Source organism: Haliotis asinina, chromosome 6, assembly GCF_037392515.1.
Source record: "Haliotis asinina isolate JCU_RB_2024 chromosome 6, JCU_Hal_asi_v2, whole genome shotgun sequence".
NCBI lineage: Eukaryota > Metazoa > Mollusca > Gastropoda > Lepetellida > Haliotidae > Haliotis > Haliotis asinina.
In genome coordinates this window covers 11,338,959-11,356,835 of record NC_090285.1, presented here as the reverse complement: position 1 = coordinate 11,356,835, position 17,877 = coordinate 11,338,959, and the positions used below count along the sequence as shown (strand labels likewise).

At 37.9% G+C, this 17,877-nt stretch overlaps 1 protein-coding gene across 9 annotated transcripts in view; it reads right to left on the bottom strand.

Annotated features, from left to right (window-relative positions):
• LOC137287448 (anoctamin-4-like) overlaps window positions 1–17,877 on the bottom strand; it is a 109,617-nt gene that overhangs the window by 9,155 nt on the left and 82,585 nt on the right. For 8 of the 9 annotated variants that reach the window (XM_067819742.1, XM_067819743.1, XM_067819744.1 and 5 more), the window contains 8 exons: window positions 16,680–16,743; window positions 9,159–9,235; window positions 8,429–8,593; window positions 7,085–7,121; window positions 6,120–6,231; window positions 4,384–4,441; window positions 3,428–3,525; window positions 909–1,039 (listed from right to left, as the gene is read on the bottom strand). In XM_067819742.1, coding sequence (XP_067675843.1) covers window positions 909–1,039; window positions 3,428–3,525; window positions 4,384–4,441; window positions 6,120–6,231; window positions 7,085–7,121; window positions 8,429–8,593; window positions 9,159–9,235; window positions 16,680–16,743 — 742 coding nt within the window. The remainder of the gene's footprint in view (window positions 1–908; window positions 1,040–3,427; window positions 3,526–4,383; window positions 4,442–6,119; window positions 6,232–7,084; window positions 7,122–8,428; window positions 8,594–9,158; window positions 9,236–16,679; window positions 16,744–17,877) is intronic. The other variant, XM_067819741.1, reaches the window with a different exon arrangement.

The window sequence follows — 17,877 nt, the reverse complement described above, 5'->3', positions numbered from 1 at the left end:
GGGAAAGTTCGACTTATCCGAGTGTTCGACACATCCGTCAGCATTGAAAAGACCAAGAACCAACACCACCACGGTGCTTAACACATAGTTATTTTGCAGTAGGATACACATACGAACAATATATCTTTGCAATAAACGTTTACCAAGCTGGTTGGAAAAAGTGTCAGTGTCACGTAACTGGTTAAAAAAATTGATCCTACACCTTAAATACTAAACCAAAAACAAAACATCAATTTAGATAATCCAACTCCGTTTTCCTTACTTCTCATTTTGTATTTTCCAGGAAATCACATGACCGCTAACATAGACTGTCACATGACAACAGCATGCGCCATTGTTTGTTTAGAAATATCCTGTCGGTCCGTGATCAATGTGTCACTGGTAACAACTTAATTATGGTTAATTGTTTGAGTAAAGTTCAGTTGGTAAGTGTGCTGACAATGTGTGTATAGATGCGTAGTTAAACATGTCACTTGATTGTTGAGTCCGTTAATCGTTACTTTTGATCTTTAGTAGCACGTTTATGAGGATGACTTCCGATTGCGCGACTGAAGTTTTCAGTTGCAACAAACAGCTTTGACAGTTCGAGACAAAAGGGTAAATTTGTACTTGTTAGAGCCTTTGGGGACCCTAAAATGAGTTCAACACAACCGGGAATTCGACACATCTAGTTCGACACATCAGGGTAAAAATAATGATAAACATAAGGAAATCGGCAGGGACAGAGATGTCAGTTCGACACACCCGAGAATTCGTCTCAACCGAGTTCGAGACAATGGGGTTCAACTGTATATTGCTGGTGTCTAATAATGCACGTGGACAACCATGGACCCCAACACCCGGGTTACTGCGAGGGATGACTGTATTCTACTTGTAAAACCCCATGTAAGAAACGATCAGCTACCTACCCATCTCCAGATATTCATCGAACAGTCCCAGGTCAGGCATGGTGGAGAGGTTGTAATCTTCTTCCCATCGAGGCAGAGTCTCCTTCTCTTCCTCAGTCACCTTCCGTGACTTGAACCAGTTCATCAACTTCCTGCAAGAAACAGTGACACAGTCTAATACTTGCTGCAAATGATTTCCTGGGTGGTGTCTTTCACTCTAACAAAGCTCTGTCTTTGAGCTCAAGTTATAAGTCTGAAATAGCACCAATTTTCCTATGCTAAACACACACAAGATATTTTTAACTTGGCTCAAAATCAGAAGGATGAGATGCTTTGTATCATTGGTTCATGTCATGTTCATGAAATACTATGCACCCCTACTGATTGGTTCATGTCATCTTCATCAAATACTATGTACCTCTACTGATTGGTTCATGAAATACTACGTACCCCTACTGATTGGTTCATGAAATACTATGTACCCCTACTGATTGGTTCATGAAATACTATGTACCCCTGTTGATTGGTTCATGTCATCTTCATCAAATACTATGTACCCCTTCTGATTGGTTCATCAAACACCATGCACCCCTACTGATTGGTTCATGTCATCTTCATGAAATACTACGTACCTCTACTGATTGGTTCATGAAATACTATGTACCTCTACTGATTGGTTCATGAAATACTACGTACCCCTACTGATTGGTTCATGAAATACTATGTACACCTACTGATTGGTTCATGAAATACTATGTACCCCTACTGATTGGTTCATGAAATACTGTGTACCCCTACTGATTGGTTCATGAAATACTATGTACCCCTGTTGATTGGTTCATGTCATCTTCATCAAATACTATGTACCCCTACTGATTGGTTCATGAAATTCTATGTACCCCTACTGATTGGTTCATGTCATCTTCATCAAATACTATGTACCCATGCTGATTGGTTCATGTCATCTTCATCAAATACTATGTACCCCTACTGATTGGTTCATGAAATACTATGTACCCCTACTGATTGGTTCATGTCATCTTCATGAAATACTATGTACCCCTGCTGATTGGTTCATGTCATCTTCATGAAATACTACGTACCTCTACTGATTGGTTCATGAAATACTGTGTACCCCTACTGATTGGTTCATGAAATACTATGAACCCCTACTGATTGATTCATGTCATCTTCATCAAATACTATGTATCCCTACAGATTGGTTCTTGAAATTCTATGTACCCCTACTGCTTGATTCATGTCATCTTCATCAAATACTATGTACCCCTACTGATTGGTTCATGAAATTCTATGTACCCCTACTGATTGATTCATGAAGTACTATGTACCCCTGCTGATTGGTTCATGTCATCTTCGTGAAATACTATGTACCCCTACTGATTGGTTCATGAAATACTATGTACCCCTACTGATTGGTTCATGTCATCTTCATCAAATACTATGTACCTCTACTGACTGGTTCATGAAATACTATGTACCCCTGTTGATTGGTTCATGTCATCTTCATCAAACACTATGTACCCCTTCTGATTGGTTCATGAAATACTATGTACCCCTACTGATTGGTTCATGTCATCTTCATCAAATACTATGTACCCCTACTGATTGGTTCATGAAATACTATGTACCCCTGTTGATTGGTTCATGTCATCTTCGTGAAATACTATGTACCCCTACTGATTGGTTCATGTCATCTTCATCAAATACTATGTACCCCTACTGATTGGTTCATGTCATCTTCATCAAATACTATGTACCCCTACTGATTGGTTCATGAAATACTATGTACCCCTACTGATTGGTTCATGTCATCTTCATGAAATACTATGCAACCCTACTGATTGGTTCATGAAATACTATGTACCCCTACTGATTGGTTCATGAAATACTATGTACCCCTGTTGATTGGTTCATGTCATCTTCGTGAAATACTATGTACCCCTACTGATTGGTTCATGTCATCTTCATGAAATACTATGCAACCCTAACAGGATTGGGTGGTTAGGTTCATGGATGTTATTGTATCCAAAATAGCTTGATACTCATGCTGTTGATCAAGACGCGATTACTTGCAGACCTCCACCATTTAGCTTGAATACTGCTGAGTGTGGCATTAAACAACAAACAAACCTGAGCACGACTATAAATTTCTTATAACCTATGAAGAAAACATTAGCCTCAATGCTGTCTGAGGACAATTAATCTCTTGCATCCCTAATATGAAGCAAAAAGCTCATGTTGTTTAAAAGTAAATGAAAATAATGTAACAGACCCCAAGAATACATGAGCTCAGTTGAACAGCATTCAAACATGTTTACATTTGTTCAAAATGGCAGGTTAAACGTATGTCAGCAAGATGAATTCATTGTAGGGTATTATGTGGCTTTATGCATCAGTGTTAAACCAGAAATTGTCAGAGACAAGCCAGAAACGTCTCCTGGAGTATAAAGTTCATCTGTTGCACATCTAGACATTCAACAGTGATGCAACACTCTCCATACAATTATGGAAGTACTTACGGCAGAATAACCTCCTTGAAGTTGTTGAAGGTCTGTTTGCCAACCATGATGATACCCAACTGTATGCACAACTCTATCAGACAGCCTGCCGGGTCACACTGGAACAGAAGCAGATCATCACATATCTTTCCATCTCCTGGATGACAGTCCACATGGTGTAGTCCACTTGGGTTCAAATGAGAACAATGGATGATTCAAAATGTTGAAATAGGGATGAGTGTACAAAACATGAATAAGACACAAGCCAATGAAACTTTGGTACCTAAGAGGATCGTAAATCTTGACATTTTACGATCAATCGTAGAAAAAGTTGTGCAATTATCATGTATCATGCTGTTTTCATGCTTCAAACCAAGGTGTGACACACGGCTGGTGGAACAGCCCCAGCACACATTCAGGTGCAACGTAGCACAGTCGGGTGAGACAACCCCAAACTGTTGGACACTTTTCCATCAGCTGTTTGTCACCCCCAATGCAAAGAGTGAAAATAGCACAATACTACATGATGGTTCCTAAAAAAACTTTTTCTGTGATCATTAAAAAATTGGTAGATTCTAACACTGTTATCAAGCAACAAAACTCTTCTTCAGTTACATAGTACTCCTGGGCTGATGGGGTACAGTTGCGAAGACGCTGAAGACCCAGTTCCAATTCTCAGTATGGGTACAAAGTGTGAAATTCATTTCTGGTGTCCCCCGCCATAATATTGCTGGAATATTGCTAAAAGCAGCACAAAACCATACTCACTCACACAGTGCTCTAACTTCTACATGCCTCTCTAAGAAGATCTTAAAGCAAGTACTGTTATTTATCTTTGGTACAATCATCTTACTTCTTGTGTATCAGTGAGCTTAGTACTTCGTAACAATAAGTCTTAAGGAGTAAGAGTAGAGTTGTCTCATTCCTAAGAACATTCACTGGAACATGGTCCCACACAATTCCAAAAACATACCCACCTCCTCTTGTCTGCTGCCAAGGATTTCTCTGTTGTATTTACCTGGTCGACCAGTTAATCTGGAAAACAGTGCTGGAATCATTCGCAAATAATACCCATGTTTGAAATTTTGTGAAATAAAAGATAAATCAACGCCAAATGGTGTTTGATATTCAGATAATCAGTATCATCGATATCAGTTCGTTCTTAAGTGATGCTTACCTCCCCATATGGTCCTATTGAAGGATGTCTTTCTGACATCATTACAAAGATGTTAACTTTGTTGTTTTCTTTGCAGAGACAAACATCAATATAGGCTATAATGCGAGTGTGTTTTGGGATGGTTAATATCCTGCACTGGGAATAAACATTGTATTTTTCGAGCTTTGCCAAGCTAAATACATAGCATTTATTCCTAATGCAGGATACTCTAGGATTTGTTGCAGCCCTAGACTACTTTAGGTGTTAGTAAATGGATGAGTAAAGAAATTCCTTCTGGGTTGGGAGTAATTTTAGTTTTATGCCACACTCAGCAATATTCCAGCTATATGGTGGCAGTTTGTAAATACAGTCATCCCTCGCCATAACGTGGGTCTTGGGGTCCACGGATGAGACCCACACCCCACCCCACACCACACCCTCTTTTATTCGACTAAGGCCGGAAATAGTGATCAGCTATGCACAGATGTTTGGGTCCAATGTGATTCAGGTAAAAACAATCCGATAATATTACATCAAAGAACTTCTATTCCACTATCAGAATATTTTATACATTAAGTCGTTATTGTGACAGATTATTATATATTGCTATCGGGTTAGTATATTAGGCATGTTTTCTGTCACCTGTCTGGATACATTTTCTGTAGGAGACAGTTTGACAAGTCATCGCTGACTTTCTAAGGCCCTTGCAACTTTGATTGTGAAAAACAAAATGTTGGCCATTTAATTGTTAAAAATGACTTCAATGAGTCAATAACGCGGGTCTCAGGGTCCATGGATTAGGAGACTGAATTCTGTTCATGATCGCAAAGAACAATATGAAATAGGTGCTATCGCAGTAAACGCAAAAAACAGACCCTCACAAATGTGGTAAGCAGAAGTTGTACATGTATCACTCATGATGTCTCCGTTCAGTCAACAGTTTTAATGAATAAAACTGGGATTGAATTTAATCAAATAAAATGTGGTTTATGACACCATACGTCCTCGGATGTTTCATTGCGCAGTGTGTTGCATCACAGGAAGATTCACAGTGCTCATCATGTCTTGTTCTTTCATGCATTACCACTATGATGTTGGTATGATTATTACTGAGAAAACAATGCATGTTTTAAGCATCTGATACACAATGAATATGTACGATAAACAATGAAAGTTGCCAACCGCACTGAATTTCAGTAGTTTATGTTTATCAGAGCACAATAGCGGATTTGTTGATGAACTATTTTCGATTTTGTGAGGGGTGTGATCGCAGTTCAACCTTGTTTATGGGACCCACAGATTACCCCATGGTTTAACCGAATCTGCGGTATCGCGAAGTGTGTTATTGCGAGGGATGACTGTAATAGAGTCTGGACCGGACAATCCAATGGTCAACAGCATGAGCATTGATCTACCCAAGTGGGATACAATGACATGTGTCAACCAAGTCAGCGAGTCTGGCCACTGGATCAATTAGTCGCCTCTTACAACATGCAAGAGTTAATGAAGATCAATTCTGACCTAAATCTTCACAGGTCTCTGGGTTTGCATACTCACTTTCCCTTGAAAAAGGCAATGTAGAAGAGAGAGGCGTAGTGGTTAACAAACTGGAACAGGAACATCTTAAGAGTGAAGCTGTCTTCCCACTCTGTCTGTGTGCGATGGGTTTCTGTCAAAATAGAGCCACATCATACACATTGTTGTATATGTAGTAGAAAAGGACAAACAACTTCTCAGTCCATTTGGCCACACATGTGGTTCCCTTTTTTTCTGCTTTCGAAATATGGAATGCGAATTACCAAAACACCACACACATGTTCAGCACATACGAGTAAAGGGACACAGCATAACCTGACACAAGCACCGACTAATCATAACCTATCAGTATGTGCAAGGAATGTACATGAAGTGAGTGTCCGTGGATGCAAATCACTGAAGCACTGTATCAAAGCTGTACTGGCCAAATTGCAACTGGAGGAGTGATTCAGAGTTACCTCCCTTGGTTGTTGAAGGTTGGCTGATGTGATATGAAGCGTGACAACATTACAATTCGAGGACTATACCATCTCAGCTTCAAAACAAAGGTCATGACCAATGTATATATTTTAATGAATATTCAGTCATTAAATACACTAACCAAAATTTAACAAGCTAACCAGAATGTCTGATAAACTGACCAAAGATATTTTCATCTTATAAAAATGTCATAAACTCAATACAATATGTAATCAAAACATCAATTGCTATTACTACAGCTTGTTCAGCTTGACCTGAGCTACTCAATATATGCATGACCTTGAAGGTCAAATAGCACAAACCTCAGATCGAGTTAATTCATTAAATAGGGGAGCAGAGAAACGGCAATCTCAATCAGCTGTTCGGACATGTTGACAGTCACCTGACAAATGTGCACCCATTTACAATAACAGACCCAATCAGTTGTGACAGGGCCACGCAATGCATTAGTATTCATTTGATCAGGTCAAGCTGAACAACCCCAATCAAGATCAGTCATCACTCACCAAAATTTGTCAACACTTCAGCAATGACCAAGTACACCTGCAAGAGATGACAAAGAATGTGCCCATTGCAAGTCTGTTATATGAGTAGACAGTTAATAATAATGATGCGGATACTCATAGTGGGCAATAGTAGATACATCAAGTATGCTCAATGTGCTACACATGATTACCCTGACAGAACTGTACTTTCAAAGCTGCTACTAAGAACTAAGCGCAACGGTATTGGTCGTATATCCACTTTTTCAGGTACCCTTTTTGAACAGCTGGGTGGACTGAGTGGCATGTGGATCAAGTGCCTTGCATAAGAGCACAACACAGTATGAAACCCTGGTCACAAAGTATGGTGTCTCCACCGGGATTCAAACCCGGGCCTTTGGTGTGAGAGGCTAGCATGCTAACCACTACACCCCCATGCTGACACAATTTTTCCTGGGTCATATGTTTTAATTCTGGTGTTCAACATTTCAGGACTTGTTCTAGCCCAATCATCAGGTTGAATTACATCATAACACAAGATGAAATCACTTGACAGCAATATGTGTCTTTTTAGTCTCTAGGGATGTTTTACAGATCGAGTAACATGCATTCATGCATATTTAAAAATTAACACAAAATACACTGCTGGATATAGTCACTGCAGCCTTGAGAGTTTGTTTTTCAATGAGAGTTTCTGTCAAGATACAAACAATCCAACATACCCCTTGCTGAGTGAGTGTGAATTTTATTTTTATGCCACATTTAGCAATATTTCTGCAATGTCACAGCTAAGGACACAATGGTCTTCACACACTGTACCAATGTTGGGAATCAAAGCAAGGTCTCAGCAATCAGAGATGCTAACCTTAAAGTGTTGCAAATAGTAGTTTCACATTCAAAATTAGTAGTTTGACTATAAAATTAGTAGTCAACTAAATAAACAAAATCATGATGGATTCTGAGAAAAAATGAATGACATTACGGTATGTGGTTAAATTATTTCCGCCGGAACTAAATGTGTCAAATCGCAAAGGTATTGAAATCAGCTTCTCTTGGCAATCATTCCAGTTCAAATTAAATTCATTAAATTTGATGAATGGAAGGTGTGTGAAGTCTGAAAATGTATTTCATCGTTGAAAATACATGTTTTTGTCTATATATATGAATTTTAATGCATGTTGTTAAAATTTTGTAGATTTCTAGTGGAATTGTATTGGCATTTTTTTAAGTTAAAAGATGTAGCGACTATGATAAAATCGTAAAGGTGCTACGAACACTTTGCTACCCCACCGCTACACCAGCCCAGCCCCAGCCCCAGCCCCAGCCCCACCCCATCATACTCTGATCCCGGCAATCAGTGATACGTACCCTGCCTAGCACGATGATGATGACGAGATTGATGCAAGCTGCTGTTGCTGATGTGATGGTCGATGCTCGCTGACTGATCTCTTCCTGGTCAGTGCCGTACAACAACGTCGACACCGTGATACGGTAGACGATGACGCCGAACACTGCTGCCACTACCACACACAACTGCACAACGGATAAATACAACAAAGTCATGATGATTCAAAATATCTTAATTACAGGAGGTGTTTCAAATGCAATGACCTCGTTTGTCACATTCATATTACCATATTAATACTCTCTTGACTCTCTTTACTTTGACTACTAATAAGTTGTTCTACACTGGGCCCAATGTTCACACCTTCTTAACTAATTGTCCTGGACTGGACCTTGAATTTGGTTACGCACATAACAGACAGAGAGGCTACCATGGCAACACAGTCCTCATGTTGATGCTAAACATCTCAACTCCATGGGGATAATAGAACTCTTGCAGTCACTTGGCGCACCAAGACATTGCAGCTTTCCCATCCTTATAAGGTACCCAAACACAGCTTGGTGGACTGGGACACCATCTGGTCACATACCAACAGTTCCATGGGTTCTCTTAGGTGCACTGTACACTAGGGCATTCTAAGGTTTTCACACCTAGTCACAGGGGTGGGTTTAATCCCGGCACCTCAAGCTAGCTAGATCAGTAGCCAGGCACATTAGACAGCTCACCACCATAATTGTGATGAGACATACTTACCATGAAAAGGACGACCCAGAGAGAAGACATGTAGCGACACAATCGACTGCCCAAAGACAGGTATGGCTCCTCAATCTGCAACACACACCAACAGATGTCAGTCATCTTCCTTGTCTTAAACAGCCAACAATTTGTCATTTCTTACATCACGACAATATGCAATGCTCCCATTTCAAATGCATTACATTTTTTCTCTTCCAATTGATTCAACCATTCTGTCATTTGAGTTACATACAAAATAGCAATCAAGAGAATGTGTTGCAAATAAGTAAACAGTTGTTCTCACATTTACTTTTTAATAAAATAAGAAATAGGAATTTGCAAACAACTAGCTATTACAACAATGAAAAGCAAGTATAAGTCATGGTTATTGCAAGAAATTACAGTATCCTGTCCTCTGATCAACTGTGTTGTCAACATGTCCACAAAACAATGTCATCCTTCACATTCCAATACACAGTTCAAATGAACTCTGTGATGGTGATGCACTTCGGTGTTGGTTTCCCACAACCTGATCTCAATTAACAAAACATGTGGCTCCCAAATCCAAAGAATGTTTTATCTGTCTTACCAGTTTTGATATGTTTTCAATAAAAATGCAACTTATAAAACTTCTGTCCATGTTCATAACAAAACAATGTTTGAAATCTCACATACTGCTTAAGACACAACTAGGTTATGGTCATTTGTAACAGATTCAAACGTCCACCAAGAGATTACTGATAAAAATGGTTATCTGATGAATAACGTTCCATTCCAATATTCTCACTATTCTGTGCATTGTGACTGAATGAGTTTTTATTCTTCTGTGGTCAAAATATATCATGATAACATGGGTAAATATGAACTAAAATTTGAAGTATGTGTTAGATGCCACTCTTTAATCAAATCTTTTGAATCCATGACCGAAATGCATTGCCATAGCTCTACTGTTATGCATTAAAATATATGTAGCAATGAATGAATGAGCGACAAAAGCAATATATAAATAAAGACGCATTTAACAAAATATCAACTTTCAGAAAGAATCTACAATTAAGATAGCATATAGACATATGATTAATCATTATAATCATTACTATAAATCAGTCAAAAGACTGACCTCCTTAAAACAATGTAACAATTGAAATACTGAATTCAAATGATGTCCTTAAATATTTAATCAAAAAACAAGAACTTCTGAAATTGAATACAAAAATCAATTATTGATGTTTTGTAATTAGCAGTCTTGAAGGAAGGTTTTATGTGAGCAGAGTATGTTGATGAAACACCCATGCTTTTGCAAGACTGGCCAGACATCAGGACGGGGAATGCCAGTAACATAGTGACGTGAGGGAAGCCAACATTTGGCAAACCAATGTTGATGGCAACAGCAATATCCATGCCATTGGGAGACTGACGGGTTTAACAATATTTAGATTAAAATATGGGTCAGTATGTATGAGTGGAGGTCCTTGACATTTGGCACTGAAACTCAGGAACAATTTTGGCATCATCAAAGCCAATCTGAAACCATGGTCAAAGAATCCTGAGATACCTTAGTCATGCCTTTCTGGGTGCCACTATACAAAGCAATCTTAGTGCTAAAGTGACTGAGACTCCTATACCATAACATAGACTTGCGTTAGTCTTTGCCCTAAGATTGTTTTGTAAACAGCACCCTGAATAGCAAACAGCTGCATCTTAGACTGATACCTGGTCCAAAGAACCAAATCATTGAGCTAACCACCCAATTCATTTTCACTCTGACAAAGGTAGAATAGCAAAGCCTGGTATGAAAGAAGTGCCTGGTGTTTCAGCATGACAGATCTGGGAAATCATGCAAGGTCTTAGTCATGATAGGTGAGAGCCAGTATCATGCAGACCCAACAAATCCATGGTGACAAGCCAGAAATGTAACAGAGCTGCAATGGTTCACAAATATGTTACGTTATTTTATCACTGAAATGGGTCCCCAGTCATGTTCAAACATTGATAACAACATATGTAAAGGTTACCCAATGAATATGCTTGAAGAAGGCAAATATTTGGCACAAAGACCAAACAATGTATATAAGTGTAAGTCAGATCTGTCCATTGTGCAATGTCATTCATATATGTTATGTCACAACTGTAGCCTTATCTCTGACAGATAGTGTCTACAAACAAATCCTGCAATCTGTCCATGTTATGTATGATAATACAGACAAATGAATGTTTGACACATTTTCTATACCATCTACCGGTCCACCAGAGTTATTGCCCTTTGTCAAGGGAGGCTACTCTGTCATGTCCTCATGCCTTACAATCACTCAGATGGGTCATACCATAATGAAAGGCAGTCAGTGTGTCTGCGAATATTTGTGCCAAATCTTGATATTATTTGAAACACTAACAGCCACTTTCAGCCAATGGCTAATTACGCGTCTCTGATGTTTCAGAAAATTGGTGAATACACGTCTGTATCTTACTACCAATGCTCCAAAGGTTTACTTTTTCAGTCTGTAGTATAAAAGTCACCTTCCTCCGTCCTCTGAATATCTGCTTATGTCAGGTTAGAAAATTAAGATATTGTGTCAACAGCATCAGTTTCCAATTATTTATGGATCTTCCAATTCCTTTAAATATTAAAATGACCAAGATGTTTTGTTAGTACTCTTTTGTCATTAGTAGTGTAAACTCTAATCTTGCTCTTCACTACCACTAGTGCTGCAGTTTCAACCCCATGATTAAAGTATCGATCATGAAAAAGATAAAAAAAATTGGACAAAATTGGCAAGAATTATTAGAATTAGTCTTCTTTTTGAGTTACATTTTGATAGTAAAGATCAAATGAATCCACAAAAAATGATAACAACAAGTATGTGTTCACTGTTGGTTGACACATCCCCCTTTACTTCTACATCTCTATCAAAATGGCTTCTAAAGCTGGATGAAGCAATGATGTTGCCATGCGGAAACACCACTCTGACATTTCCGAAAAAAATAGAATCACATGCGGTATCTGTGACATGTCTCTTGGTACCTTGGTGACTTTGTTCCTATAAACCTGGATAAAGCAAAACAAACAAAACCTATCCTGAACTTCATCTTAATGTTCCTTCATAATAATCCTTAAAAAATGGTCGTCAGTAGTATCATGTTTTTAAAACTGGAAACTCTTCTTCAGTTTGTGACTATAGCCTGTCATCCAAAGCCCGTGCTCGCATCTGTTTGTCGCAGTAAGAAAAACTAATAATACTAAATGATCCTGAAAGGGATCCAATTTGGGGCTGCATATTGAAAAGATCACTGGCCTCTCTGTTTCTCACATACCATCTCGGTAAATAGGATAACATGTAGGGCTATTGTCTCAAACGGACACAACAGGGACAGCCAGATATGTAGATAGAATCTCCAGTAGAATAAACATTTGAACTACGAGTAAAATACTGAATTATCTTCAAAACAAAGTAAATCAAAATCTGATAACTTCTGTTCTAAAACATAACAATTGGAAGGAAACACAAAGCCATAACAAAAGGGTAATGCTTATGTTCAGAGGCTCTCAGATAGTCGTCTGTGCATTTCTCACCTTTCTGAGGGCATCTGACAACAGTATTTCTGTTTTTGTAGCAAAAATGGATGCCATTAGCATGTTACTGCCCTTGAAAAAAATTCCAAAAAGCCAAACAAAAAAGGTGTGCAACAAATCTGTTATTTACAGGAAATACAACAGAAAATTTGGAACATTAACAGAGCAAGGCCAAATATGTTCGACCTTCGTCTTGAAAGTGTGACAAAAATGGTACAGGGAGACAATTTTGTGACTTCAAACACTACTTTCTCACAGTTTGATGGTAAAAATAAAGCAACTGATTACGCAAAAATTTAAATGTATCTGTATGTTTCCTCTTCAAAATGTACTAATATCTTCATTCAAACTTCCATCAGCAAAGAGATGCTCTGGTTTAATCACATGATTCTTTAGTCAAGATAAGTGTTCATGCTGCTATTCAAATTAGTTATGACATCATACAGAAACGTAACTGAAAATGGCTCCTCATTCAGCAAACTTAGGTGAATTACGAAAAGTCTGCAGTTATATTCTCATTTCCATCCATTTTAGCTACAAAATAAGCATAATCACATACTCCATCACACAACATAGGGATGAATGCAAACATATTGATAAATAATTCTCAAAACCAGTTACGTCCAGTATAATGCAGTTATCAGCTAAAAAATGTTATTCAAGCATTGAACTAATTTGAATAATTTACGTATTAACATGTTAATATCAAAGTGAATGTGATGTAAAAGAAACATGAAAAAGACTTGTTTTGAATTTTTTGCGAAAAATATTTCACTTTGAATATTCTTTCGATTTTATTGCACTAAACACGGAACCACGATCTAGAAAGCAGATCTAGCATTTAATATCCATATATGGGCATAAAGCAACATGCAATCACCACTTAATACTGCACTTATGCAGTAGGACAAAGTTCCAAAGTTGATAATATCAGATTATGATCCAATTTTTGGTTGCGTCAGATGCACCTTTCAAGCATTCAAGGAAATTTGAACAGTTAAATGAAAGTCCTTATTGATGAAATCTGAACAAGCATTATTCATATTGTGAAAGGAAAACAAAATGCTACGTGATTGCTTGAATGTAGGAAGGCAAAGATATGCCTATGCGTTGCTATAATATCGTGATACTCAGTTCGACAAACCTCCTGAAATAAAATTGAACACACTATGGTTAGGAGACAGAATCAAATACAAAAGTTCAATACTAATTCTCAGGTAAAGAAAAACTAAAGAAATGATCGTGTTAAAGGGAAAAATATCTTCATATTTTTACTTGAGTAATATGTGATAACAAGACGTAAGTATGGTACAAGCTGGGAATGAGGAATCCTTCATAATTCCTGAACATAATGATGCCTAAGCTGTAGAGTGTTCTAAAGTTATCTTCGTGAATTTTAGAGTGAGTGAGTGAGTTGGGTTTTACACCCTTGAAGCAATATACCAGCAATATCACAACAGGGGACACAAGAAAAAGGACTTGAACTAGGACTTTTAGTGTGACAAGGAGACACTATAACCACTCGGCCATCTCACTGTCCTTGGCACTGATCCTTACAGAATCATTTCACTATATCTAGGGATGACAGTTTGGACAATGTTTAAAGGTAACTTAATGAAGTTAACGACTGTAAACTTTGAAATATAACAGGTTATTTGCTCAAGAAATCATTAAATATCATGATGTTAATCGGCACTGAATGTGTTACGGTAATGACAGAGCCTGTGACTTTGCTAGATTTTGAACTGGGAACATTAGACTTTCACTGATGACTCAATTCAATCATTGTAAAACAACTCGGTCTGTTCCAGTGTAGCATCACATTAGCCAGATATTCATGTTTACTTTTTCTTCGTTAGCAATTTCTCAATTACATATGTTGAGGTTTCAAACATGAAAGCATAAAGTTTCAACTGCTGAAAAGTTACAGGTATCAAATCCATATTTATAACCTCAGAACTGAAAAAGGACCTGATATGTAAGTATGTTCATGGCCTCTGTAAAATAAAATTTGTATCATGAAGAAGGAGACCTTGGGTGATTTATTACAGTTCAAAATCCTCTGAAATGTTTGTTGCCCTTCATGTCTAAAAAGCTAAATGTCATGTTCCTCTTAATAAATAAGCTGACATCCACAAATGCTTGCCTTTATGGGTATCACCTCTAAATGCCATTCAAAGACTTTAGAAAAATAAGCTTCAAAGATGAAACATATAGACAGACAAACAAAACCATTGGGGGTAAAACTGTGGCAGATTTATGTAAAACAAGCAAAGAAGCTTTGTAATAGTCAAATTAAGTGCCAAATTCATACAGCATGGAGTAGGACTTCATACAGTTGAATGTAAAGAGACGTTTCCACATATATGACTTGATGGGGTGTAAACAGAGCTTAAGAAATCAGAACTATGTCAATGAATAAGTCAACAACTAGTGTGACTAAACCCACTGACACAAACCTACCAATGCCGGTGCTGTCTGTAACAATTCACATTAGCCAATCAGAACAAGTTTAACACTTATACAGCCAATAGGATTGGCTGTAACAATTGATGCTGACAGTTTAAGATTCTCCTTTGAAACCAGACCAGCAGAATTTGGAAAGAAACATGAAAATGAAGCACAAAGTTTACATGGCTGACATACTGTCTTTTTAGTTTAATGATAACAAATAAACAAACAAATTTTTAGCAATTTTAATGTATTTTGTATGAATACTTAACTACATGCTGTGATCATAACTCTCAATTCCAAAATACAAATAAACAATGAAAAAGAGTTTTACAAATGTCTCTCAAACAGACATGAACTTAAAATGCTCACTTCCAAATATCAAACTTCAACAATTTGTTGATAGTTGTTCTTCAAATGTTTCTGACATACCTCTGATGCATCAAGGTTATAACGTTTTGAAAGCTAAAATAGGACAATTTACAATTTACAAAAGGCATGTATTTAAACACATGATCTCACATTCTGTATCTATGAATACAGATGTACAGTAAAGAAATCAACATCCCTCAACAGCCTGACAATGGACAGTTCAGACTGGAGAACATATTAGTTTGCTAGGTTCTAATTTACGAATATCTAGTGAACAAACTGAATTATTGCTCAAAACTGGATTTTGGTTAACTTCCTGTTTTCTCAAATTCTGACTTTGTTAACAACAAAGCCTATTTCTTCATTGAACATGTTATCAGTAGAATGCAAGTCATCTCTAACACTGAGTTAGTTCATGTCTATGTTGATTTAGGGAACATTCCAGCAATATCACGGTAGCCGACACCAGCAATGGGCTTCACACACTGTACCCATGTGGGGTATCAAATCTGGGTCTTCGGCATGATGAAGGGATGCTTTTACCACTAGGGTACCCAACCGCCCTCATCTCTATGTGATGATGGTATTGACACGAACAGGGTAAAGCTTAATCTACCACCATTTGGTACATTTTATAAACAATGACTGTTTTGGCCGAACAATGACATCTGACGAGGTCCAAATTAATCCCTGCCTGTGTGTATACAAAGGGAGAGCACTCTTAGCATAATAATTTTGATGAGATTTGTGATGACCGAACTAAATGGTTTTCACGGTGCACACAAACATCTGCTCAAAATTTTCAAAAGGCGACAACTAACTTAGCAATATACATACTTACTCTAAAAACATTTCTATCAAAACATCTCACTCATGAACTGAAAGAAAGATTTATCCATAAAATTTGTCAACAAAGTACTTCTAAAATGTCACTCGCAGAAGTCATATGTTAAAACAAATGCACATACAAATTCATATCCTGCCTTCCTCCAAAGCTGTGCAGTCATTCACCAATGGCTACTTGCTTTATCATGCTGCTATCTATACAAACAGTGATTCTACAGAGCTACCAGCTTGCTTGAGCTTCTTCTATAATGCTATCAGTATCACAAAACATGCTTTGTGGTCATGGCAGCAGAGACTTACATGATTGATGGGGTTCTTTTTCATTCGAGTCACTGACGCTTCAAACTCTGGTCGCAAGGTTTCCTGAAACACCACAAACACGAGAGTTGACCGTAAGTTACAGGCACTAAATCCCATCACATTTCTCTAACAATAAATAATGCATTTCTTTGAGTGAGTGAGTTTTACGCCGCATTCAGCAATATTCCAGCTATATGGCGGCGATTTGTAAATAACTGAGTCTGGACCAGGCAATCCAGTGATCACCAACATGAACATCGATCTGTGCAATCAGGAACCAATGACATGTGTCAAGCAAGTCAGAGAGCCTGCCCACCCGACCCCATTGCCTCTTACGACAAGCACAGTCACCTTTTACAGCAAGCATGGGTTGCTGAAGGCCTGTTCTTCCATAGACCTTCACAGGTCACATATCCTAGAATAATACTAACTATCAGCCCTTTGGGAAGCTACCATAAGCTGCCTTCACACAGCAAACCATAGCTTGAAAATGTTGTCAAACTTGAGAGTGTGAACATTCCAGCAACTTGCAGCCAACACCAATTTCAGAATTGTCAAACTGTTGTTGAGAAATATGATTGGTCTCTATTTCCACCAATTTTTCCATCAAACATTTGGTGTTATCAAACTTGAGATTGACTTGTGAAGTGCTGTCACTCGCATTGTTCAGAAACAACCAATCGCAATCAACAAAACTGTCACATAACTACACGATAGAGACAATGCACTCATATGGCATGAAAGTTTGACATGTCGACATGTGAAAACGCGAGTTTGACAACTTTTAGAATTCCAACAACATATGTTGTCAAACTTTAATTTGCCGTCAGAAGACCACTATATTCATTTACTTCACATGTTGAATGACTGGTTGGTTGTTGTTTAACTGTCATCTTAAGTCTATGTGCAGGTTGTGTTCTTCATAGAGGGTTTGTTGTTCAACACTGCACTCAGCAATATTCCAGCTATATGACAGTGGTCTGTAAATAATAGTCTGGACCAGACAATCGAATGATTAACATAACAAGCATCAATTTCACAATTGGGCTATGATGACATGTGCCAGCTTTATTAGTGAGCCTGCCCACCAGATAGTGTCGCCTCTTACCACAAACATGGTTGTTGAATGATGGTTACTGGACACTGAATTCTCCATGTCAAACAGAATCTGTCTTTGAAAATTAAAATTACAGCACA